Below are 22,890 nucleotides of genomic sequence, written 5' to 3'. Positions count from 1 at the left end.
TCTCGTTATACTGCCATCTACCGTTCTAATTATAGAATGACCGTATCTGTTTAACTATTTGTAATAATAATAATAATAATAATAACTAGTATTATTGATATTTGTCTGCTCATTTATTTCGCATTTAACAATATGTAATAATCTAAATTTATCATGGTTGCTTGCAGCTTGTCTGAAGGTTCAGATTGAAATTCCACAAAAAAAGCACCCCAGTCAGCACAAACCACTGTCATTTAAATGTGTACCTGAGAGTAAAAAAAAAAGAAAGGTATTAATCATGTTTTGGTTTACAGCAGGAAATAAAGCTAATTAATTGTATCTTTACAATATCACCCAAACCACAAATATCCTGCCTTTCAGCAAGGATTTTCCTTCCGATTGCAGCCAACAGCAGCCCAGTCAAACTATCGTATTTTCTCCTATAATTTAATTCTTATTTTGTATCTGTTCCTTCCTCAGTCTTCCATGCTGCTGTTCACCATCTTTGATTTGTTTCTGCACGTGTTCCAGCCAGGTTTAATAAAGGTTTTCACCTTCCACTGCAATTAATGCAGCAGAGCAGGCATATTAATGCACTTGATCACCCGGAGCAGAACTCTATGGCCATGCACACACGCACACCTCTCATTTCACCATGTAGGTGTCTTCCTCAGCCATGACTAATCCCCCAGCGCCCTCTAGTGGTTGACCAGAGACTTGCATCCATGGCTGTAGCTTCCATTGGGGAAACTTATATTATGATACAATTTCTGACTCGGTTAGCTTTAAAAATCACTTAAATTACTTAACTATGGAATGATTAATTACCTGAATAACCTTTGCATTACATTATTATTAAAATAAAGAAACCAGTTGGGTCAGATTAAAGTTAATACTAATTACTAATATATAAACCTAGTATTAGATTACTATAACTACTCTAAAAAAAATCTAAATCTCTTTAGAATGGGTCTGTATAAATATTTACACTTACAGGGTTTTAATTTTGTTACCTGCAGTACTACCTCCGCGCCACTAGAGGCCCCCTCGCCTCCTCCGTCCACACGTGTGTTGTGTGAGTTCCTCTGTGGCTGCACGAGCTACGCGTCTCAAAACTCAACATGTCGGCGTTCAAGAGAAAACGTGGAAGAGCCGGTCCCGCAAATAAAAACGCAAAGAAGGTTAAAATAGTCGAAGGCGGCAAAGAAGAATCGAATGAAATCCACGAAATCACAATTCCTGCTCCGGTGTCGTCGGTAAGTTACTAGCCACCGAAGTTAGCTAGCCCATTAGCTCATGTCAACACTTCTACGCGTGCGTGTTGTATTTTATTTGCTAAATATCACTCTACGATTATTTTTTTAAACACGTAGCTTTAGCTAACACACTGTTATTAATATGGAAACATTAAATGTACACATTTGCAGTGAGAGGGTCGTTAATACACATGTTGGTCCGTTGTCTGATTTATGTAGCGAGTAATTCACTAACTGAGACAAACGTGATTTTTCCTGCCTGACCAGAAGAAGGGACCCGTTCAAAGCGCAACATGCTTTCATTAATAAAATGGTTTTATTCTGAATTTGTTGTATTTCCTGTCTTGGAACAGGGCAGATGGACCAACAAGGAGCGAGTCCTCATTTTCTCCTCAAGGGGCATCAACTACAGAACAAGACACATGATGCAGGATTTAAGGACCCTGATGCCTCATGCAAAAGCAGGTTAGTGTCATTCATGGAAAGTAAAATCTCACCCAAAGACACGTTCGGACACTTGCGGGGGTGTCACCATGTTGAGCAGAGATGTGGGTATTAAATGTTTTTTCTTCTGTTAGATACGAAAATGGACAGAAAGGACAAGTTGTTTGTGGTGAATGAGGTGAGTCTGTTTACTCTCTGGCCAAACTCTTGTGTCACACAGACATTATAGCAGAGTTAAAGAATGTCTTTGTTTTTGCAGGTGTGTGAAATAAAAAACTGCAACAAATGCCTCTTCTTCGAGGCCAAGAAGAAGCAGGACCTCTACATGTGGTGAGTGTTTTATCTTTGACCCCGTTCAGACCGGGTGTTAACATCCTTCCTTAGTAATGCGATCACAATGGGTCTGAATGCACCCAAATGTGCCCTGAATGCGTCCCAAGCTCTGATCGCTCAGACCACATCTGTAGTCAGACTGGATAAAAACAACACAACACAAATGACGTACGTGTGTATTTGTACATAGAGTGGGGAAGTGAGATCTGATCACGAGCGGTCAAAGGAGACGCATTGTGAACACACATACTTATCGTTGTCTTATCGGATCTCTCAGAACAGTCTGAAAAGAGCCTTGGACACATTAATTAGGCATTAACCTCAAGTTTTGTAGAACAAATTCAACTATGTTCTTGTCTCTGCAGGATTGCAAACAGCCCTCATGGACCTTCTGCAAAGTTTCTGGTTCAGAATAGTGAGTTACTTCTTTCTTACAGGCCTGAAATACAGTCAGACAACATCTGTCTTCATGTGCCACAGGAATATAAACTAAAGTAATGTCATTGTCTCCTCCACAGTTCATACACTGGCTGAACTCAAAATGACAGGAAACTGCCTTAAAGGATCCAGGCCGCTGCTGTCGTTCGATCCGGTGAGTACCAAAATCAAGAGGGAGACACTGACCTTCATCCTGATAATTAGATATGTTTCAATCGGAAATGTATAATGAGAAGCTGTGTAACAAAGACCTACAATGATGGTTAAAGATGAGACCAGATTGTTTCACTGACAAGAGCTGTAATAAATTTTCATTTAATTACAGATAATAATGAATGGTGTCGTATTCCCCGGCTGCTTTGACAGACCATTGTCTAGAATATGTATTTTCATTTGATGATTCAGTGACTGAAAGAACCTGTCAAAGCATGAACAAGATCTGACCTTTTGTCTACATTTTCACCCACAGACGTTCGACAAGGAGCCTCAGTATGCTTTACTGAAGGAGCTCTTCATCCAGGTCTGTTTACACGATGCTGGTCAGAAGCATTAATCGAATTACATTTGATGTTCTAACAAGCATGAGCTTTGTCATGCAAGGACGTACTCATTGTGTTTTTCTGTTGCAGACATTTTCCACTCCACGCTACCATCCTAAGAGTCAGCCGTTTGTTGACCACGTCTTCACATTCACCATCGCAGACAATAGGATATGGTTTAGAAACTACCAGGTAATGTGTGCAAAAATACATCATTATTAGTAGATGCGCTTTATGAGAATGTCTCTTCCGGTGTTCAAATATTTGCATTTTTCTCTTCTTTGGTAATAATTTCTCTGTCCACTCTTAATGTGCAGATCATCGAGGAGGACGCCTCTCTGGTGGAGATCGGGCCTCGCTTGGTTCTCAACCTCATTAAGGTCTTTCAGGGGAGCTTTGGAGGGCCTACACTCTTTGAAAACCCAGAGTTCCAGTCTCCTAACATGGTAAAGCCCAGTCGAAACCCTACATTTTATTTTGTAAATATGCATTTTGTTGGGCAAAATTTAGAAGTCTAAAATGACACTGACATGATACAAAATGTTGGCTTTCATGCCCAGGTTGAACCTCCAAAAGTAAACTGGGCCCAGTTGCTGCAGACTTTTAATTATACCGTTTGTCATTATGCTTCCTGCTTGGGTTTATCGTTTTTTTTCTTCTCACACCTACAGCACCGGCGAGAGATCCGACTCGCAGCGGCAGCCAGAGTCCGTGAGAAGCAGATGGTGAAGGAGATGCAGAAAATGAAGAGGACTGAAGCGAAGCAGGATCTGAACCAAGACGTCACGGAGGACGTCTTCTTTACGCCGGCCGAGGACAAGCCTGTTCACATCGAAACAGAAGCGCCTGAGGGAAAAGTATCCACGAAAAACCAACGCAAAGCTTTGAAAAGGCAGAAGCTGCGGATGACACAGAGGTAGCCGGACAGACTAGATGATGAGTGGATGACTTACTGCTGCAATGACTCAGTACAGTCTCAAGAAAGAGAATGTGGTGATTCAACAGTGCAGTCATGTGCATTTCGAATATTATGAGACTTCATCACTGAAGAATCACATATTTGACAGTCCTGGAAAAGATCTGATGTGTTAAGCGTTTGTTGCCATATTGTGATTTCGTACAATACATATTTTGCTTGCTTATCAATCCCAAGAAGATTGTGCAGATTGTAGCTGGTTACAAAAGTCTCAGCTTTTGCAATACTGCCAACATTTCCACAACTTTAATGATTAAAAGAACATTTTCCATCATTGTAAAAAAAAAAACAAACATGTTTATTGAGTTTATCTACAGTTGTTTTCTGTGTCCTAGAAATAAAACGTTTTCAAACTTAGTCTCAGTATCATCTGATGTCTACTCCAGACAATGTCATGAAAAATGTCAGCTTCAACATTATGGGAACTAGAAGGGCAAAGTAACTCATGGCCTCAGTTGGACAACAAGCCATGTAGACTCATGAAGTTACAGTGTTCACATATTGAGAGGCTTCTGACTCGAAATAGCTTGGTCTCCATAGTAACAACACCCCATACATTAACTGCATACAATTATGAACTTCCATGTAGTGAAGTCACTACAGACAGTTGCACAACAAGAGCAGGAATGCAACATCTCCCCACACGTCCAGTAGCAATGTCCCACTCAACTGTGAGTGTTTGGAAAATGATGAACCAGCAGATTTTGTTAAAACAATCTTTCTCACTGTCCATTATCCATCGTGTCGCCCTGCATTTATTTCCCCTGTGTGCAACCAGCGGCTGTACAGCCTCCTCTGGTAGAGTTAGTCCTCTTGTTCTTGCCCTCAGTGAAGGCAATTGGCCTATACTGATGTTTAAGTGCTTATTTAAAGCAGGGTTTAATGGACGCAGTGTAATCACTCCACCTCCTCATCAGGACAGCAATAATATTCTACAAAGCAGATCTGTCCATCATCGTTCCGGACCAGGTACTGCAGAGAGAGGAAGCCCCTGCTGTCCGTCCTCACGGAGACTTTACAGGACAAAGCCAGAGCTTTGGTTGACGGCTTCATCAGGGACATCTTGTACCTGCGGCAGTTAATAGGAGGGGACAGTACAGAATGTAGAGCTTTAATTAAAAAACTGATCAGTGTTGGGTAATGAAGTGTCTCCAGTTCTCCTAGTCCACCTTTAGGTCGTACCAGTGTAATTATTCCTCTGAAGTTTTAATAATGCACTGTGATGTTCATTACTCTGTGCTCACCTGTTGGTTTGAGTCTTTGTGCAACGAAACAGCTCCATCATTTCTGAGTCCTTGGGGAAATCATAATGGGCGTTTCCAGAGTTTCCAAAAGTAGACAACCTGAAAGAGATGAAGAAATTGATAAGTCAGTATAAAAAAATGAAATAAAAAAAGGCTTTATGCAAACTTGCATCCTGAAAAGACTGAGCAGTTTGATATTTGTTTATTGACAAAAGGATTAATGAGTATTAAATATTTTTGGCACATTAACAATATAGCCATAAGCCAAATGTAGAAAGTATACTATACATCATATAGTGATGACTCATCAAGCAATAGTTTAAATAGTAAGTGGCAGTATTAGGGGAACCTTGCACATTATATGGATTCATCAAACTAACCATAGCTTAATAACTGACGTGGACAAAAATATTTTTTCTATGTTGAATCAGTTTTGACAACACACCTAAAGTATGGCTGGCTCGGGGACATGGTGATCTGTAGCACCTCGCTGCTCATATCCAGTTCAGAGAAGGGTTCTTTCAGACTCTCTGACTGCAGGATCACCTAAAAAAAAACACCCAGACACACAGAAATTAAATATATGTAATCAACATCTATTTTCACATCAGAGGCCGTCTAATCTATTCTTGATTAATCTTTGAATTTAAGTCAATAATTTCCAACTGCAGAAATGTTGTTCATTTATAGGATGTAAAGGATTGGTTGGTATTGGCTTGTTACTTGTTTTACTCAATCTGACAATTTTATGTTGATTTATAGTGTAGGCAGGGATCTATAGTGTTCAAGTTTCATTGCATGAAATAGTCAAAGTTCACCTTGTTTATGACATTGGAGCTGCAGAACTCAAAGTCAATTGGCTCTTCTGGTTCTTGTGTGTTGATCTTGCAAACAGTCACCACGCCACCCTCCTCCAGGAACAAGGTCAGAGGGTAACCGTAGCCTCGGTAGCACATTCGTAAGGCTGTTGATACTCCTGGTGTCAGATGAGGGAGATCATGAAGATAGTGAGTCAGATTTGAGAGGGGTAATAATATAATTGTACTACTTATATAAATCAGTTTTCCTTTATCTTTACCTGGTGCAGTGCTTCCTCCAAAGATACTGAGGCAGTCCAACAGAACAGTGAGATTGACCTGAAAACCCACCACATCTTCTTTTATGGTGTACTCTTGGAAGATCTCAGCCTGTAATAAAAAAAAGAGTTTACTGTTTATAATGTCACCATTAAAAGGACTCGCTCCACGCACTCAATGAACATTTTCAAGGTGTATTATAAATGTAAACACACCTGGATGAACGCATTGGCTTGCAGACACTTGGAGTCCTCCACGGTGACCTTCAGGCCGTTGGGTGTAGCGTTGAAGAGGGCATGGTCCTTGAAGGTGATGGCTTTCAGTATGTTGGAGAGATTGCGGGCGTTATCCAAACTGGCCACCAAAACGTATTGTTCATCGTCAGCTTGAGACTGGGTGGACAGAGGCATTGTGCCGCTGAAATGAAGACACAGGGCGGGAAGAGAAAAACTGATAAAGCAGCTTCATTAAACACTCATCTCTTCCATTACAACTTAGATAGGATGATATTCAAGCATGATGCTGAATTGAATTGATTGAAGTTTACACAAAAGAGACCACATCAGTCAGCTCCAGATCAAAAATAACTTAACTTAGACGTACCAACTTTGGACTGGATCCAATTTTCAAAGATCTTTATTTCCATTATACTCAGGTGCAAGGAAATTCCAAACAATTCAATTGTACTGAAACCAAAGATGCTAAAGACAATTTAAAACTCAGATTCAGATTAATGAAACATTTATTACATTTGTGAAAACACACAAAAATGATTATTTTACTTTAATTCACTAACAGACCAGATCCAGCCCCAAAAACCACTATATATATACACTCGACAACTCAGGACTGGATTTGTTTGAAACTGTTTTGTAAAACCCGAGTATGTGGGCGAGTCTCTCAGTTCAAGTGAATATCAGACGACTATTAGAACAACATCATGTAAAACTGTACAACAAACACAGTGAAGTGTCATTTCCCTGTATCTTATGGCTCTATTTTAAGCTAGGCTACGTGACAGGGGAACACGTATTTCGTACGTCGTTTAAAACAAATGGCTAACTGTCGCTAACTCTGCCACTATGCTAACGCTTTGTACAAGCTGGTGTATTCGGTGAATAAAACCTGTTAAATGTCTTATTGGCGGCGGTGCTGTGTGTGTGTGAGTCACTTACAAAGTAGTAATTCAGAAACTCACTCGGTTGTTTTGAAGCACTGCGCCGCGGCGGGTTACTTCCGCTTCTCTCTCTTCTTCTACGGATATACGTCGCTGCGCATGCGTGGTGCTAACATTCCGGAGATTTCGCCTCAGCGTCCAAAACACAGGAGAGAAAAGCTCGATCGCGCTGATTTAACGTGACCACGCCGGTGTTTTGTGATCACACAGGTTAGTATCACTACTTGTTTAAAGTCACGCGGGTGGTTAGATGTTGTCCAGCCGCCAGGTTAGCTACAAACAGCTGTAGCTTTAGCCACCGAGCGACGACCGGAAGCTAACGTTAGCTAACAGCCTGACATGTCGACTGTGTTTCTCTAATCAGTAACGAGGTAATAGCACATGACCTGTTGTCAGGTGCGGACTCGGATTGTTTCAGACTAAAGACTAAAGATCTAAAGTTGTTAATGAGAACCACCCGACCCCCACCCCATAAAAACACAACACACGTCTGTGGATGGCAGAATAACATTAAATACAGTAAAAACTAGTTCAACTAGAATAGGATGTCTGGTGCTTAAAAATACAATACAATACACTACAACTCAGTGGTAGTTATTGCTTTGCGTTTGTAAAGTGCTGATGCAGGATTGAGGAACCATAGTTTTTCTTTCTTCTGAATAAACTCAGGCTACAGGTCGTAAACTCAGTCACAGGTCGTATTTCATCACTGTAAACCTGACCAGTCACGGTTTGACCTCTGCTGTTCTCACGTCACATGTGACAATCTGTCGACACTGCAGTGATCATCTTTATCTCTATCAAACATTTATACAGCCGGACACCACACACATCCTCTTAGAAATGTATCATCCGGTTTAGTAATCCTTCATTCACCACAAGTTAAACATTCATCATGCCACATCACACTTCACTGTATTTCAGAGGGTAACATTTTACTTCTCACTCCTACGTTTGACAGCTTCTTCCACTGGTTACTTTACAAATTACGATTTTTGAGTAACAATTATGTCAGAGCTGACATGATTAGTCATTTAACAGAAAAATAGATTGAAACTATTTTGATAATTTGACAATGTTTGTGTTCTGTAAATAAAGTTTATTTAGTGTTTCCCAATTGTGATCCTGTTGCACTGTCTCCGTCCACAGTCCGGACACAGTCACTGACCTCATTTTCCCGAAAAAATTCGAACCCACAAGACTTTGCAACCATCTTGTTTGAACCTACTACCACAGATTGTTTATCTAATTATTAGAACCTCTTTGTATGCTCACAGTTATCAATATCAGTCTGCTACTTTGATATTTACAGTGGCCTCATGGACAAAAACAGTATATAGAAAGTCATTAATCAACCAAATTTGGTTTTGCCATAGGGCTTAACAATCTATACAAGATGTGACATCCTCTGTCCCTAACCCTCAACTAGGGTTTGGAAAAATTCTAAACAATTCAAACTTCTCTGAGAAATGATCAATGTAATATCTGTATTTACAGTCACATTGACACAATAGAAATGTATAAAGTCCCCTTCTTAATATCCTCCTTCTCTGTTTCAGGTTCTTCCTTTTGCACGTCTTGTTTTCGCCACAGTCATGGTGTGCATTCCCTGTATTGTGATTCCTGTCCTTTTGTGGGTCTACAAGAGGTTCCTGGAGCCTATCCTGTATCCCTTCATCTCACCAATCATTAACACATTCTGGACCAAAAAAGCCGTCCAGGAGACGGGAATGAGTGACCAAAAAGTTAGTGAAAACAGCAATGGGACAATTAAGGTAAGTTAATGATTTATATCATGGCTTTTTGCATTTGTGATACCCTGGTTTATTAATGATACAAATTATATTTTTTACTGTGGTATTGCTTTCAGCTTAATTTTAAACTTTTCTCCATTGCAGTGATTTCAGAATCTGAATTTCTACAAGAATAATTATGTTTCCACAACTTGCCTAATATACAAACAGCAGCCACCTAAACACAGCTCATGTATTTTATCATATTAAAAATATATAAATTGAATACTGAGGGTTTAATTTGGGTTTCACATGACCACATCGTGACTAATACTGTGTTAGCTTCCAGCCTCTTTCATGAGTTGTTTTTAAGAAATGTTCTTTTTCGTTTTAGGCTGAAAGCAATGGGGATGCCACTGCCAATGGATCGACTATAGCAGCAGATAAGAAGACAGACTGACAACTTCAAATGTTTATAATGCATCGAAAACAATGTAAATATTCCAGTAATATAATATAGATGAACTATGAATTAACTTATCAGTCTTCTTTGAATTGAGTGGATTTTATAACCTTCCAAACTTATGTCTGAATGTTTGATTTTATTTTCTCTATTGTTACATTAAAATTATGAAATTGGTTTATGGTTGTTATATTTTCTCTGTTACTAATTAAATAATATATGCATTCACTTTATTGAATAATGGAATAATGTTCCTTTGTCAAACTTGTTAACACCGAACTTTCAAATAAAAAAAGATGCTCATTTATTGTTGCAATACTCTGCTGTGCTTCCACACAAACCATCATTCTCACTTTATATTGGAAATTCACTAAGGATACAATTTTTAACATTCCAAATGCTATATAAACAAGATGTCTCTGCAAAGATGACAAAACTGGAAGAAAATAAATAATTCAGACCTTATATCTATACTCCATTCTTTCTACTCCTACTAAAGGGAGAGGTGGCATAGTAAATATAGTGTAGATAAACTTCCCTCTCAAATGTAATAGTTACAAATGAGATCTATTAAAATTAGGTAGTGTAGGTGTTTTTGGCCCGAAATCTTGTGTGGTCACTGAATCAGATCTAAATGTACACCTTGACATTAAAAGAAATCAGTCATTTAAAATCGTCTTAAGAATATGTCAACAATTAAAGAATATATATCTCAGCTAGAATTAGAAATATAATCCAGGTGTTTATCTTCAGTAAGGTCAACTCTGGTAGCTTTCCACAAAACTCAGTAGAAAGCTGGGACAAACTTTATTCCGCCATAACTTTATTAATTTAACTCTGGGGGAAGCATCCAGTTTCTATGCATTACAAATAAGATGTCCTCCATGTTTTATTCATTCATATATTGCTGTGCAAGACAAGTAATAAAAAATGAATGTGATAATATCAGTTTTATTGGTTCTTTAAAAAAATATATTAAATCTCGACTTGTTTTTAATCTTTCGTTGTCCTCTTTTTAAAACAAATACTGTATTGTACGTACAAAGGAACATATTTGTCTATTTGTTATACCTTGTTTTGATGGTCAAAAATGTCTTTTCTTTTCCTTGATTATCATAAATTGATACATACAGTATGCACTAGTGTGTATTTCTGTGTGTTTACTCTTTATAGAATTTTTCTCTGAATCAGTGAGTAAAATTGGGAGCACAGGTAGAAATGCAAAGTTTAGATCGGGCTCCTCTATCAGCCCTATTTCTATCTGCAACGTCACTGACGCAGACGACGTCATCGCGCAAGGGGTAGCGACGTGTAAAACATGGAGGACAGGAGTGTGTCGAGTCAACTCAACAGCTTCACATTCCACACAATTCCAAGTGTTTACTTTCGTTAACCGAACTCTACGCACAAACCGGACTAAACCGACAATTCGCGTGAGCATAAACAACCCGCCATTACCGGTGGTGAGAGCCGAGGGAGCGACGGGAGGTGAAGAAGCGTCTCTGACAGGTAAGATGAGCGCTCAGCTGATTGCAAACAAGCCGGGGACGTTAGCTTCTCCCCGACACTGACTCCACTAACCACCGGTGAACAGGAGACACCGACGAGACTCACACACACACAGCTGGTGTTTGACGCTGGTGTCGGGCTGTGACTATTACGTGGTAACTGTCAAACCCGTGCGGAGGCGCAGACTATTTCCTGCGCTCGAAAACAGGATGCGCTAGCTAACGTCAGGTCAAGTTGGTCGAAGCAGCAGAAAACACAGAGGAAGAGAAGAAGGAGGCAGCAGAGCAAACTCCACATGGGAACTAAAGTTTAGTCTTACTTGACATTAAGAGTATAATAAGTTAATGGCATGTTATTTCTGGCATCTTGTGGTATCTGCATTGCGTTGAGTAAATGTTGGCTCACTGGCTACACCTGTATGTCAAAGGTGTGTCATTTTACGAACACAACACACACGTCCTGCTTCGCTGTGTGCCAGCCCGTCCTGTTGGCCTCTCCGTGGATCACTGAGTGAGTTGGAACCGGATGAGCACAACTCTATTTTGTTTTATTGGGTTCACTAAACTAAATCTACTGCAACAGTCCTGTAATGAATCCTGCCTCCAAGAAGGGTGGCATATTCAGGTTGTTCTGTTATTTAGCTTTCATTTACTCATATGAATAGGATGCACAAATTATGATGTGCGCCTAGTGCGTATGCCTGCTGCTGCGTAGCTATCTGCTCTCTCTCTCTCTCTCTTAAATTTTCTAGTTAATAATATTATAGTACACCTGTTATTATAATGCAATACACAGTACATCCTGCAAATTGATCTTATAGTTTAAACAACACCTCTCAAACGGTTTCAATGAAAACTGAACTTTATAACCTTTTATGTGGTGAGTGATTTTTTTTGCATTTACCCGAGATCAGATAGTGCAGACAGACATGAAATGAGAGGAGAGAGATGGAGGATTAACTTGGAACAAATAATGGTCCTAGGGCTTGGCAATAAAACAATATCTGTTATTATTGCAAAAATAAGTTTCAGCAATAGCAATATAACTCATCTATGAATTGTCTATGCATTGTCTAAGCGCAGTGAGGAGGTAAACGTGTTTGTTGCTTCACATAGGAGCACAAATCTTTTAACTTCAAGAAATATACATTATATCAACTGATATGAAAGTTTTTGTCTCGATCATTTTTTTGCCTCATCGTCCAGCCCTACTTGAATATATAATGCAAAACACAGTGCCACAAACAATCCTCCAAATTGACCATGAAGTTGAGACACCTCTGAAGCTGTTTCATTTTAACCTTTAAATGCGGGTTGGGGTTTGATTTCTCCCGTTATCATGATGTAGATTCTACATTGTAGAACAAATGAAGGTTCTTTTCCAGCCAAACTCGAACTGAAGAAACTGTGATTCTTTGATCACGCCTTTAACCCTGGGGCCATCAGGACACCTCCTATTGCACATATTTGGGTGTGCAGACAGAGAGCAGTAATTGCTCTTTGTCAAATACAGGCAGATTTATAGTCTCTCATAAGACAATAAATACAGTCTCATAAGCATAACATTCTGCAATATGATTTTAGAAATGCATAATTGTTGGTTAATGGTTGTTAATTATTTCTGAAGGCACCAAAGATTAAAAATAGTTCCTCTGCTCCAGCATTTGGCATATGCCTGGTGAAAACACTGTGAAGAGTGGTGCGTCTGGCTGAGTGGAGCCAGCAGAGATGGGAGCCAACACCAGCCAGGTCAGTGAGTTGTCCGATAACCCAAGCCTCAAGGCCCTGGTGGGCACAGAGTCCATATCGGAGAATGATCCGTTCTGGAACCAGCTCATCTCCTTCACCTTCATCAGTCCCACCAGCAGGTAAAGTGCAATGCTCTCAGACCGCCCCACTATTACACATCCTCCTTACTACAGGAAAGGAGCTGCAGTCAGGGATCAGCTGAAGAGCATTTAGCAACAAGTGGAGTCACAATCTATGCTGCTTTGCCTATTTCAGTTGGTTTATTAATTTAGTTGAATAAGTCATTAGTTGACTGTGTGACTTGACAGAGCTGTCCCCTAGAGCAGAATCCAGACTGAACGTTAATGAAAATGTATCGATGACATTAGTTTGTTTAAACATAGACACTTATTCAATAAACCAGTTAATATATGACATACAAATATGCAGCACATCCTATCATGTCTCTGTGCATCTCATTCTCACTTGCACAAGGATTTCCATGACTTACTATATCTCTGCAGATCTGCAACAGTTGCAAATGACCAAAAATGTTAGTGCTATTAGGACTTGGATATGATGCAGTTTTATAGCATGACAGTTAGGACAGGGCAACATGACTTCAAATCAATATCACAATTATTTCTAACTTTTACCCCGAATATTATTAATGAATTAACCGTCTTAAGCAAGTCGTTTAGAGGTTTTAGATATCAGTTTCCATACATTTTCGGTTAATTGCAGTAGATGCCAGTAGAGGGCAGATGATACAAGCAAGTAGCTCTTCCTGATCCATTTCACTTGCATATCTTAAAAGCATGCTCTAATCTTCTCTCTTCTCTCTTCTTGTTTCATGTTAACAGTGGAGACTCTAAGTTGCTGGAAGAAGCTGTCATCCCCCTGGCAAAGCTCTTTAGTATGTTGGCTATAATATGAACCTGCCTTTTAAATATATATTTGAGATATGTATCATATAATGTTTCCGTAGCTTATGTAATGCTTGTTTGTAAGTTGTCTTCTCCTGTCTTTTTTTCAAGTTGAAAACAATCCCAGAACAGGCAACTTTGGCGCGCTCGTGAGAATTTTCCTGGGAAGAACCAAAGAGCTGAAAATCTCGACAGAATGCCAAGAGTGAGTATGGGAACCTGAGAGAAGGGAGCGAAGTCAGATGACTGTGTTGGTTATAATAGACCCTTAACATGCCAGTTAATGTTTGAACACAGACAGGCAAGGAATCCCTGTTTTTATTAATCAGAGAAAAGCTGAAACGGTTGGAGTTTCCCATGAGAAAACTGCTGAGGTATAACCATCAACACATGTGGCATTATTCTCCGCTTGCTGCCAAACTCAATTTCCTCAGAGTTTGAGCCTGCCCATGTCACCAAATGCTTGTGGTGGGAAATCCTTCTCTATCGAACATCATTAGAGGTTTGGAGTTATCGCTCCCAAGCCGCTCCTATCTATTTTCCTCTATGTTTCAAAACAGGCTTTGTCCCAGAAACAAACCTACATTTCCTGGATGTAACATAATTGCCATGTGCAAATAGTCAATTTGTGGAAGTGATTACACACCCCTGTGTTGGTTGTTTGGTGGTTGTGAAACATTGTGGCTCGCACTGGATGGTTCCAATCATTTTCTTTTTCCACTACGTTTGTTTCTCACCAACTTTTCCCCAATTTTGGATCTGTCCCATGTGAAGTATCATTATAAACTTTGGTGACTGTTAACTGTTTGCACCACTTTCTTGTTTGTCAAAGTGAAGGTTGGGTTGCAGTTACGAGAAAGGCATTATTTTTTGTTTAGTTTTCTGAGAACAATCTGACCTGAACTTATATATTTTTGTTATTTTGCAGAATAAGCAGGTGCGTATGATATATTGTTACTCAAGCTTTCAGTGAAGTTAAAGTGGTGTCATCACTTGAGAAGTGTCCCTACTTGGACTCTCACACAGTACACAGTATGGTCTGCTGGTTACAATGTTAAATCCCGATGGTTTATTAACTAGCATGAGAAAATTACCTTCTTCCTTGTTCCTGTCCCTGGAGGTCAGAGCTTAAAACAAAATACCGCTGTCAGAGTCCAGTTTCCAGTTTCATTAGGCAAAATTCACAAGGGCACAATCCCAGTCTCTTTTTACCACTGTATACTGTACAACACTAAAGCTGGGCTCACACTACACGAATTTCGGGTTAGGGTTAGGGCCACCCCCGGAGAATCGGAGGAGAAATCTGGTCTGGAACGGCTGCCCCCGATAAATATCAAACATTTTTGATATTTAGGAATTTTAAAACGGGCCACAACAGCCACAACAGCCTATGAGATAAACGGAGCAGCTGACGGTGCTGCCAAGCAATGGGAAACATTCCGAGGCAGAAGAATAGATTACGTGTGTTGAATGCATCTCTGACCATTTCCTCATCCACCCATTTCCCCTGTTTTGTTCATATCTGTTTCCCCGTGAGGTCACATGAGAGACATGATGTGGTGCGTGACTCCCCCTGGAGCAGTAATCTTAATAATATCCTGTATTGTATGATGCACCATTATTTTCTAATCTGGTAGTGTTCAAGATTCTAGAGAAGAAAATCAGAAGATCTTTTGTTCGTGATGCTACTCAATTTTAAAATCGGTTTGGTTTTTTAAAACTCCTGTAGTCTGAAGTCAGCTTAAGATGACTTTATATAACAGTGTACATTCTAACCAACATATCCCTAAAGAACATACTCGGTCAGCCAAGATTCCATTTGCAAAGAAAGAACATATATCAATAGCACATATTCACCTCTGCAAATCCATCAGAATGCCTCTATTTCTGTCACAGTCCTATATTTGACCTTGAATGATGTGATGTTCTTGTTTTGTGTCTCTTCCACAGTCAGCTATTTATCTGGCAGGCCCACAATGCACTGTTCATGATCCGTTGCCTGCTCAAGGTGTTCATCAGGGAGATGAGTGAAGAAGAGCTGCACCTACAGTTCTCCTACCAGGAGAGGGCACCAGGCTCCTGTGGAGGTGAGCTTCACACACTGTGGCTTGTTATAGGAAGGTGTGTCCCTCTGCATAAAGAACTCTGCTTCTCAGTGAACACCTTTCGTCTTTTTTACTGATGATATGGCAAACAGAGAAGAAAGTGAAAGTGCTTCAAATCAAGTCAGCTGAGAAATCTTCTAAAAAAGTATTTGACTCACATTAGACTCATGAGGTGTGAGTTATTAAAATGTACTCACAAGGGTCACATGTGTAACACTTCCCTTCATACCTAAAGAGAGTTATCAAATTGACTTTTTAATTGCGCACCAGTGCCCCTGGCTACTGACCTGGATCAGCTGTCTCTGAGAGACTCTGTTAATAAAAGTCCAAATCTGCAACCACTGACTGAACATCATATTCTTTGGCTTTAAACATTAAGCCTGAGCTAGGTCCCTAATTAAACAGTCAGATTCTTTCGGATAATTTATATAAATACGTGTAGGCGATTTGTCTGCAAAAATGACACAAAGCTAATTTCAACTTTCTGAAAGTGGAAAGTAAGATTAACAGAGTAACGGCAAGCCTCAAAAACATCTTAAAAACCTTGAAAACCGTTTTAAAAACCATGTAACTCCAGCAAGCAAATTTCTCTCAATGCCCTTCATCTGCACAGTGATCATGAAATGGGGACTGATAGGGAGGATAGAGAGAGGGATTGGTACAGTGAGAGTTGGAAGGAGCGGAGAGAGACTGAAATTGGGTCTATGTATTTTCTGGGTAGAGCATGAAGGAGGTAGGACGTGACATAAATTCTGCAGTGAAAAGCACCATATTTTGGGTTTGTTTACAGCACATCAACACCAGCTTCAGCCCTTATCCCCAAAATCTCTCAAGTAAATATCCTTTCCAAGTTGACCTCTTCGTCTGTGTCTTCTACATATGGCATCTCTTTTTCATCCTGAGATATTTTTACTCTTTTAGCTTGTAGTCCATTGTGTGTTATTCTCACAATGGGCTCACCTGGACATTTTCTGGACATATAACTAGGAAGCAGTTCCAGAAAGTATCCCGAGCAACTAACTCCGACATTTGCGTTCTCACATACTGTCTGGAAAATTTCTGGAAAATGCCTGGACTTCAGTGCATGTCTATAATCAGCTCGTGTCTCATGTAATAACTCCCTCATCTCTTTGTGAAGAAACAGGTAGTGAGGACCTCCTTGAGGAGTTGTTGTCCAACCTTGTTCACTTGATCGTTGAAGTCCCCCTGCTGTAAGTATCCCCCTTATGTGTTTTTATACTGCATTTATGTCTGTTTTGCACACCCATAAAATGTCATATCTCCACTGCCCACACAGGAATTTGATAATGTCTTCGCCTATGAACATAATAGCCCCATAAAAACGTATTGGTGATTTTCGTGTAGCTTCTCAGCTCATCTTCTGGTTTGGTTCCTTTGTTTTGATTAATGTTTGTTCGTTGTCAATGTATCTAGGATGTTAGTCATTGAAACCGTTAATGAAAAGCAGTTTTTGCGAAAACTGTATGGGTTGTTTTCTTTGCGTGCTCTGCCTGCTCATCCACTCCTTGGTTCCCTAACCAAGAAAAGATGAAATCCATTATGGAACATGCCAGACTAACGTGCTTAAACTCTGAGCCGGCAAATACGGTGAGCAATAGGACAAAAAAAAAGGGGGATAAGGCTAAATGAAATCAAAAAGAAAGACAGAAAGTGTTGGGTGTGTAGCAGCAGAGATAAGGCTTGAAATGAACGCTGGATTAGGAGCATTGCCATTGAGTGGGAGTGGAGGGAACATTCAGTATTGACTGAAAAATCTGCCTTAAGTCTCATGGGTGGTGTGCACACTAACACACTCTGAGTGAATATTGCAGTGGGCTCATATCAATGGAAGAATTATTCCCTGCCTGCCACTCACGCTGACACACACAGACAAAGATGCAGTGTGTACGTCTCCGTAGAGGAAACCACCTCTGCAGTGTCGAGACAAGTTCGCAGAAATATGACAATTGCTTTTTTTTTTTCTTTGCACGGCATCTTCTATTTCTCTCTCTGTCCATCTCATCCATTCACTCCTTCCCTCCCTGTTGTCTCTGCACATCAAACCCTGGCTCTTGTGTAAATGCATTCACTATTCCAACATTATTCATTGTTCCGAGCTGCAAGACTCCCCCTGTTTTTCTTCCCTCCACCACTTAGTGGCTGTCGGCCCATTTCCTCTCTACATGTTCCTGGTTTGGATGAGAATCTTTACCATTCTTGTGGTAAAGTTTACCCAAATCCCTCACAGGCTTCCTCTTGTGGTTTCATTTTACTTGAACGATAGCAGTCAATGATTTTTTTTTTCTTTATGTTAGCGGTTGATGTGTATAGATACTCAAATCCCATTTAGTCCCTTTTTTAAACCATAATGTTTAAAATTCTCCTGCTTCAACTTCTTAGATGAAAATATTTTCTGTGATGTAAACTGAATATTTTTAGGATTTGAACTGTGTTTGTTTGTAAAAGTGAACACCACTGACCATTTTTTTAAGTCACTTGAGTTAAAGGTCTTTGCGATCAATGTGTATATGCTGCAGGAAACCGGTAACAGTTTGAGTCCTGCTCCATTCAGAAATATGTTTTACCTTTTGCCACTTTAACTTTGTGCAGAGTTTGACATTAAAAAGCTGTCTTCACATTCATATCCTGACCTTAAATCAGATTTTAATATACGTACATATGTGTGATTTTGTGACATCATCCCTAGTTTGGAAACTAGTTTGCCATCCAGTTTGCAACTTGCATAAGTATGATGTTGAAACTTGAATCGTCCAAGGTCACAAACACCAGAGTGGACTTTTCAAAGAAGTGGGAGACATCTTGTGTCCTGCAGTTAAAACATTTTAGATTAAAAATGTTTGCATACTTAAACCTACTAGACCTTCTCAATGAAGGATTTTTTGATGAGAAATTAAGCTGTTTAATGGAAAAATGAAAGAAAGACAAAAGTGTTATGCCAAGCCGACTATTTTTATAACGTGTGAAGGGGATCTTTCACTTTAACAAAAATGCGTCACTGGAGCAACATCGTTATTAAGCTCTGCCGTTTCCACTTGGCAATCACATTAACTCACATTAATTCACAAGTTAATATTGGTGCACAACAGTAAAGAAACGGATTGCTGCCGTGATGTCACCGCTGTATCTTACCTGCTCAAAATGCAATGCATCCTAAAGAGGTTTCTGTTCGGCCACAATTATCACCTGATTGTGTATATATAGCTATGACGAATAATATAAGAAATTTAAATGTATTCACATTATCTTTACTTGCATCTGTCTCTTTTTTTCCCTGTAGGGACATCACCTATAGCATCCTCTTTGAAGCAGTGACCACGCTTCTGGTCTTCTTCTCCTATCAGCTCTTCCACAAAGACATCCTCCGAGATGGAATCATCTACCAGCACATCATGAAGGGGAGATGGTAAGAAACACACATGTTTGTGTATGTATATGGTAATTCTAGTTTCAGTTTTGCATCCATCACATATTAACTGTCAAGAATGTAGCTAAACTTCTTATGTTCACCTGTACTTCGAACTCAATTTCCCTGTGTTCACTGCTATCTTGAATATGAATAAATGCAGATGGATGTTGTTGACACAACATTCATCATGAAGTCTATTAGTGCAGTCTCAAGAGGTGGGCAGAAAGAATAGATGTTATTTTCTTTGAGGGCTTTCACAGCTGTAAAGCGCTTTGAGTGGTCATCAAGACTAGAAAAGCGCTATATAATTACAGACCCTTTACAGCATACCAGCAACACGAGAGCACTTTGGATTAATTACCACTGAGCTGAAGAAAGTCTTCTACATTAGCAAAATGGGGTATAATTGGCTGTGTATAACTCCTAAAACAGTGATATTTGAGATATTTCACAATTACAGGTAAGAGTCTCAAATTGACACCTGTGGGTCTTCTTGATAACGGTTTAAGTGTTGGTTTTTGAACTAGCTATTGAAACTTCTTTTTCATTTTCCCCAGTTTGTCTCTAACCAGTCGACTGGTGAAGACCCTGCTCTATAACTTCATCAGGCAGGAGAAGTGTCCACCTCCGTCAACCCACATCTTTGAGCCCAAAGCTGAGGGGGGCCTGCTCTATGGCCTGGCATCCGGGGTGGCAAGTACGAGAACGCAAATCCTCACACGAGGAAAACACAACAAAACGTGAAAGATTAATGAAAATGCTGTCATTTGTTTATTTTTACAACCCAGAACATATGTTTATAACCTTTTTATATTGATTCTGAGTCAACATTTTTCTCACCTACTTACTTGCTGAGGTCTTGGGACACACGTACCTGTATAACTAGAATTGCACTGTGGAGCGCATACCTCCGCCCAGGGCCAAACTGTGCCCTTAAAATAAAACAAGCCTTATAGCCAAGGGCCACATGAAGTCTTTCAGCTCCACATTGGTGGTAGTTGGAGGTTTCTCTGCCAATTTGTTACCATACAGTAGCTGAAAAAGCCTACACCCTTATGAAACCACATTTAAATTCACTAGGTCCAGATTTGTATTTAGCTCTGCACAGAATTACACATACACTCATCAATATCGTCCATATTTTAAGCAAAATGTTGCAAACGCCCTATCTCAAAATGTTAAAGAAAGTGAAACAAAATTCCTGGATCTGCCTCCTGATCATCACCATAATTGAATAGGCTCTTCCCTGACCCATACCGCAACCTTCAAAGATCGGTGGTAATCCAGCCGGTAGTTTTAGAATAATCCTGTTGACTAGCAGTCAGACAAATGTAGACAAAGACATAACCTCCTAGGCTGAGGTAGTGAGTCAAAATGTCTGCTGTGAAAAAAAAGAAGTTTCTATTAATTTGTAAGGCTTTAACCTTTCTTAACTTTGACCTAGCATCAGTATTTTGTTAATTTATCTTTGGAAAACAGTAATAGGCAGTTTGGAAGCAATCATCTTTGCATAAGGGCCGAGCAAATTCGGTTGATATTGATAATTGTCACACTATGATTCATATTTAAGTTTAAAGACAGATCTTTGCTCCTCCTTGAAGGTTGTGATTTCAAACTCTTCTTTAGGAGCTGAAAATGACAGCAAACATATAAACCAATTATGTGTTACCATACTTATATATTGAACTTTTGTGACATTAATATTAATTAAAATTCTATTCATATAATTCTTAGTTACTGTTATATCTCCCAGCCCATCTCCCATGACTTTGCGTTTTTCTTCCAAAGAGTTCCCAACCTTGTTCGGCTTGTGACTCCTTAAAACTAAGCAACCTCAACCAATGACCTCTAGTCACAGGTTATAGCCTATTTAGTGTGGACATTATTGTTGAGCAGGTCAACTAAATAAATAAATATATTTAAATGATTAGAATTAAAGATTAAAGACTTGAAAATACTAGAAAAAAATGGACAAAAATCTGCCTAATATTGTGCTAGAGAAACGCATGTTCTTCTTCTGTGTCCTTTTAATTATCTAGTGATCCTTAATGAAAGGTTGGTTTTGATTATTTGATCGCTGCTTTGGCACTTTGTCCCAGTGATGTCACCACAATCCCCACAGTGAAGCTGGTGAGTTAAAAATGTTCTCATAAATTATTCTTTTGAGATCAAATTACAAAATATGACCCAGACTGTAAAAATAGAGACTTGAAAGTGTCAGTTGTTTTCATTTTTCCTTGGAGCCAAAGAGTGAGAATTGTGTTCGAACAGAGAAAAAAAAGTGCGAGTCACGCTGACGGGCATGACTGCGTAGATGAAAGTGATGAGTTAAGTTAACAGAGTGTGTGTGTGTGGTGTGTGTGTGTGTGTTGTGTTTATTAGACTGAACACATGTTTGTTTGAGTGTGAGAATAGGGCTGGGTTTCCCTTTGCAGATAAATGCTCTTTGTCGGTTGCTGGTGGCAGATTCCTATCAGTGAGCCATCAGCATTCAACCCAGCCTGTCTGTCTGTAGCCAGTGATCAGCTCGATGAGTTATGGTGCCCTGTCCTGTTCAGTAATCCCCTAGAGCCTGTCTGTCTGCAGCCGCCTCCCTTATACACACACACACGCAGACCAACAAAGACACAAGCTCCCTTATTCTCAGAGCTCAGAAACAACACTTGTTTTCTTTCTCTGTCTCGTACACTCATTTGCGCTCAGTCATTTGGGATTGACAGAGTACATAAACAAGAACATCTCACCACTACACAGGGCTTTGTTCTAAAGTGACGGTAAATATGAGTTTGCATGTTTGATTGGTGAACAAATATTCGGGTGGTCAAAAGCAACTGCTCCATGAAGGTCAGTTTACCCATCATGGCCAGTACGACTCAGGCTGTAGAAAACAGTTGTGTAATGTTCTTGGTGGTGAAAGAGGAGCTTTGTTAAGTCCTGAAGAAATAAACGTAGGATCCAGCATTTTTGGAGCTTAATGCAAGCTAGGGAGTAAAACTTAGAATATCTCATCCAACCACTGACCTCTCTCTCTTGCTAGTTTCCCAACTGCAAATCACTTGAATATCAGTTTAAAGTTGCATGTTTTTGTTCATTTACAGCAAATCACTCACTAATTATTACAGGGTTCCTGCAGGGACGTAGGACTTAAAAATTAATCAAAATATTGCACACAAGGTCTGCATGACATTTTGATAGGTATTAATTATGTTAATATTATTTAACCCTTCGATCGCACTTAAAAAATATTCTATATCGTAAAAGAGAAACGCTGCACTAAAGCTACAAACAAGACCAATGTGGAACTGATAATTGATAGTCTACAGACTACCTTTACCTTCTGCCTGTAGTCTACATTTCGAGGGTTATTCTCTACAAGGCAACTTCAGCGTATCTTGAATCATGGGAAAGTGTAAATAATTCAGGATCTCTAATATTCCTTCATATCTGTGGTGTTCGACATGGGTCTTAAATTTCATTCATGATGGTCGTAAATCGTCTTCAATTTAACTTGTTGAAACCTCTACACACACTGTACTCG

The 22,890-nt window shown here is 39.6% G+C and overlaps 4 protein-coding genes across 7 annotated transcripts in view; 3 read left to right on the top strand and 1 right to left on the bottom strand.

The window, feature by feature from the left end:
* Positions 1–1,014: 1,014 nt before the first annotated feature.
* On the top strand, positions 1,015–4,322 carry bxdc2 (brix domain containing 2). The gene is made up of 10 exons (XM_035184477.2): positions 1,015–1,235; positions 1,589–1,700; positions 1,814–1,857; positions 1,939–2,009; positions 2,378–2,427; positions 2,531–2,604; positions 2,920–2,970; positions 3,080–3,181; positions 3,307–3,435; positions 3,661–4,322. The coding sequence occupies exons 1-10, from the start codon at positions 1,101–1,103 to the stop codon at positions 3,907–3,909; spliced, it is 1,017 nt and encodes a 338-aa protein (XP_035040368.1). The 5' UTR covers positions 1,015–1,100; the 3' UTR covers positions 3,910–4,322.
* On the bottom strand, positions 4,240–7,593 carry rad1 (RAD1 homolog (S. pombe)). 2 transcript variants are annotated; one of them, XM_035184478.2, is made up of 7 exons: positions 7,461–7,593; positions 6,501–6,702; positions 6,288–6,396; positions 6,028–6,185; positions 5,655–5,755; positions 5,210–5,308; positions 4,240–5,034 (listed from the first exon to the last, which is right to left on the bottom strand). In XM_035184478.2, exons 2-7 carry the CDS (start codon positions 6,693–6,695, stop codon positions 4,863–4,865), a joined length of 834 nt encoding a protein of 277 aa, XP_035040369.1. In that variant the 5' UTR covers positions 6,696–6,702; positions 7,461–7,593; the 3' UTR covers positions 4,240–4,862. The 2 variants fall into 2 exon arrangements, with proteins under 2 accessions (XP_035040369.1, XP_035040370.1); XM_035184479.2 differs by having other exon boundaries at positions 7,484–7,554.
* LOC118125658 (UPF0729 protein C18orf32 homolog) lies at positions 7,520–9,963 on the top strand. The gene is made up of 3 exons (XM_035184481.2): positions 7,520–7,672; positions 9,022–9,237; positions 9,590–9,963. The coding sequence occupies exons 2-3, from the start codon at positions 9,058–9,060 to the stop codon at positions 9,653–9,655; spliced, it is 246 nt and encodes an 81-aa protein (XP_035040372.1). The 5' UTR covers positions 7,520–7,672; positions 9,022–9,057; the 3' UTR covers positions 9,656–9,963.
* Positions 9,964–10,935: 972 nt separating this feature from the next.
* Positions 10,936–22,890, top strand: part of dym (dymeclin) — a 48,223-nt gene continuing 36,268 nt past the window's right edge. Inside the window, exons 1-8 of one of the 3 annotated variants that reach the window (XM_035184379.2) lie at positions 10,936–11,167; positions 12,828–13,034; positions 13,758–13,810; positions 13,932–14,025; positions 15,771–15,907; positions 17,070–17,136; positions 19,224–19,349; positions 19,910–20,049. In XM_035184379.2, the coding sequence (XP_035040270.1) occupies positions 12,895–13,034; positions 13,758–13,810; positions 13,932–14,025; positions 15,771–15,907; positions 17,070–17,136; positions 19,224–19,349; positions 19,910–20,049 (757 nt within the window). In that variant the 5' untranslated portion in view covers positions 10,936–11,167; positions 12,828–12,894. Of the gene's footprint in view, positions 11,168–12,793; positions 13,035–13,757; positions 13,811–13,931; positions 14,026–15,770; positions 15,908–17,063; positions 17,137–19,223; positions 19,350–19,909; positions 20,050–22,890 lie in introns of all 3 variants that reach the window. The other 2 variants (XM_035184377.2, XM_035184378.2) reach the window with 2 other exon arrangements.

Source organism: Hippoglossus stenolepis, chromosome 18, assembly GCF_022539355.2.
Source record: "Hippoglossus stenolepis isolate QCI-W04-F060 chromosome 18, HSTE1.2, whole genome shotgun sequence".
Classification (NCBI taxonomy): Eukaryota; Metazoa; Chordata; class Actinopteri; order Pleuronectiformes; family Pleuronectidae; genus Hippoglossus; species Hippoglossus stenolepis.
Note: the sequence above shows the minus strand (reverse complement) of the source record. Positions and strands in the feature narration are given on the sequence as shown.

Bases quoted from the DNA above. Each gene is read 5' to 3' on its own strand.
- bxdc2 (XM_035184477.2), top strand. From the start codon at position 1,101: ATGTCGGCGTTCAAGAGAAAACGTGGAAGAGCCGGTCCCGCAAATAAA. The intron at 1,858-1,938 runs GTGAGTCTGTTT...TTGTTTTTGCAG, and splicing joins AGTTGTTTGTGGTGAATGAG to GTGTGTGAAATAAAAAACTG. The intron at 2,605-2,919 runs GTGAGTACCAAA...TTTCACCCACAG, and splicing joins CGCTGCTGTCGTTCGATCCG to ACGTTCGACAAGGAGCCTCA.
- rad1 (XM_035184478.2), bottom strand. From the start codon at position 6,695: ATGCCTCTGTCCACCCAGTCTCAAGCTGACGATGAACAATACGTTTTG. The intron at 6,186-6,287 runs GTAAAGATAAAG...ATCTGACACCAG, and splicing joins TGGAGGAAGCACTGCACCAG to GAGTATCAACAGCCTTACGA. The intron at 5,756-6,027 runs GTGAACTTTGAC...GTTTTTTTTTAG, and splicing joins GCTCCAATGTCATAAACAAG to GTGATCCTGCAGTCAGAGAG.
- LOC118125658 (XM_035184481.2), top strand. From the start codon at position 9,058: ATGGTGTGCATTCCCTGTATTGTGATTCCTGTCCTTTTGTGGGTCTAC. The intron at 9,238-9,589 runs GTAAGTTAATGA...TTTTCGTTTTAG, and splicing joins ACAGCAATGGGACAATTAAG to GCTGAAAGCAATGGGGATGC.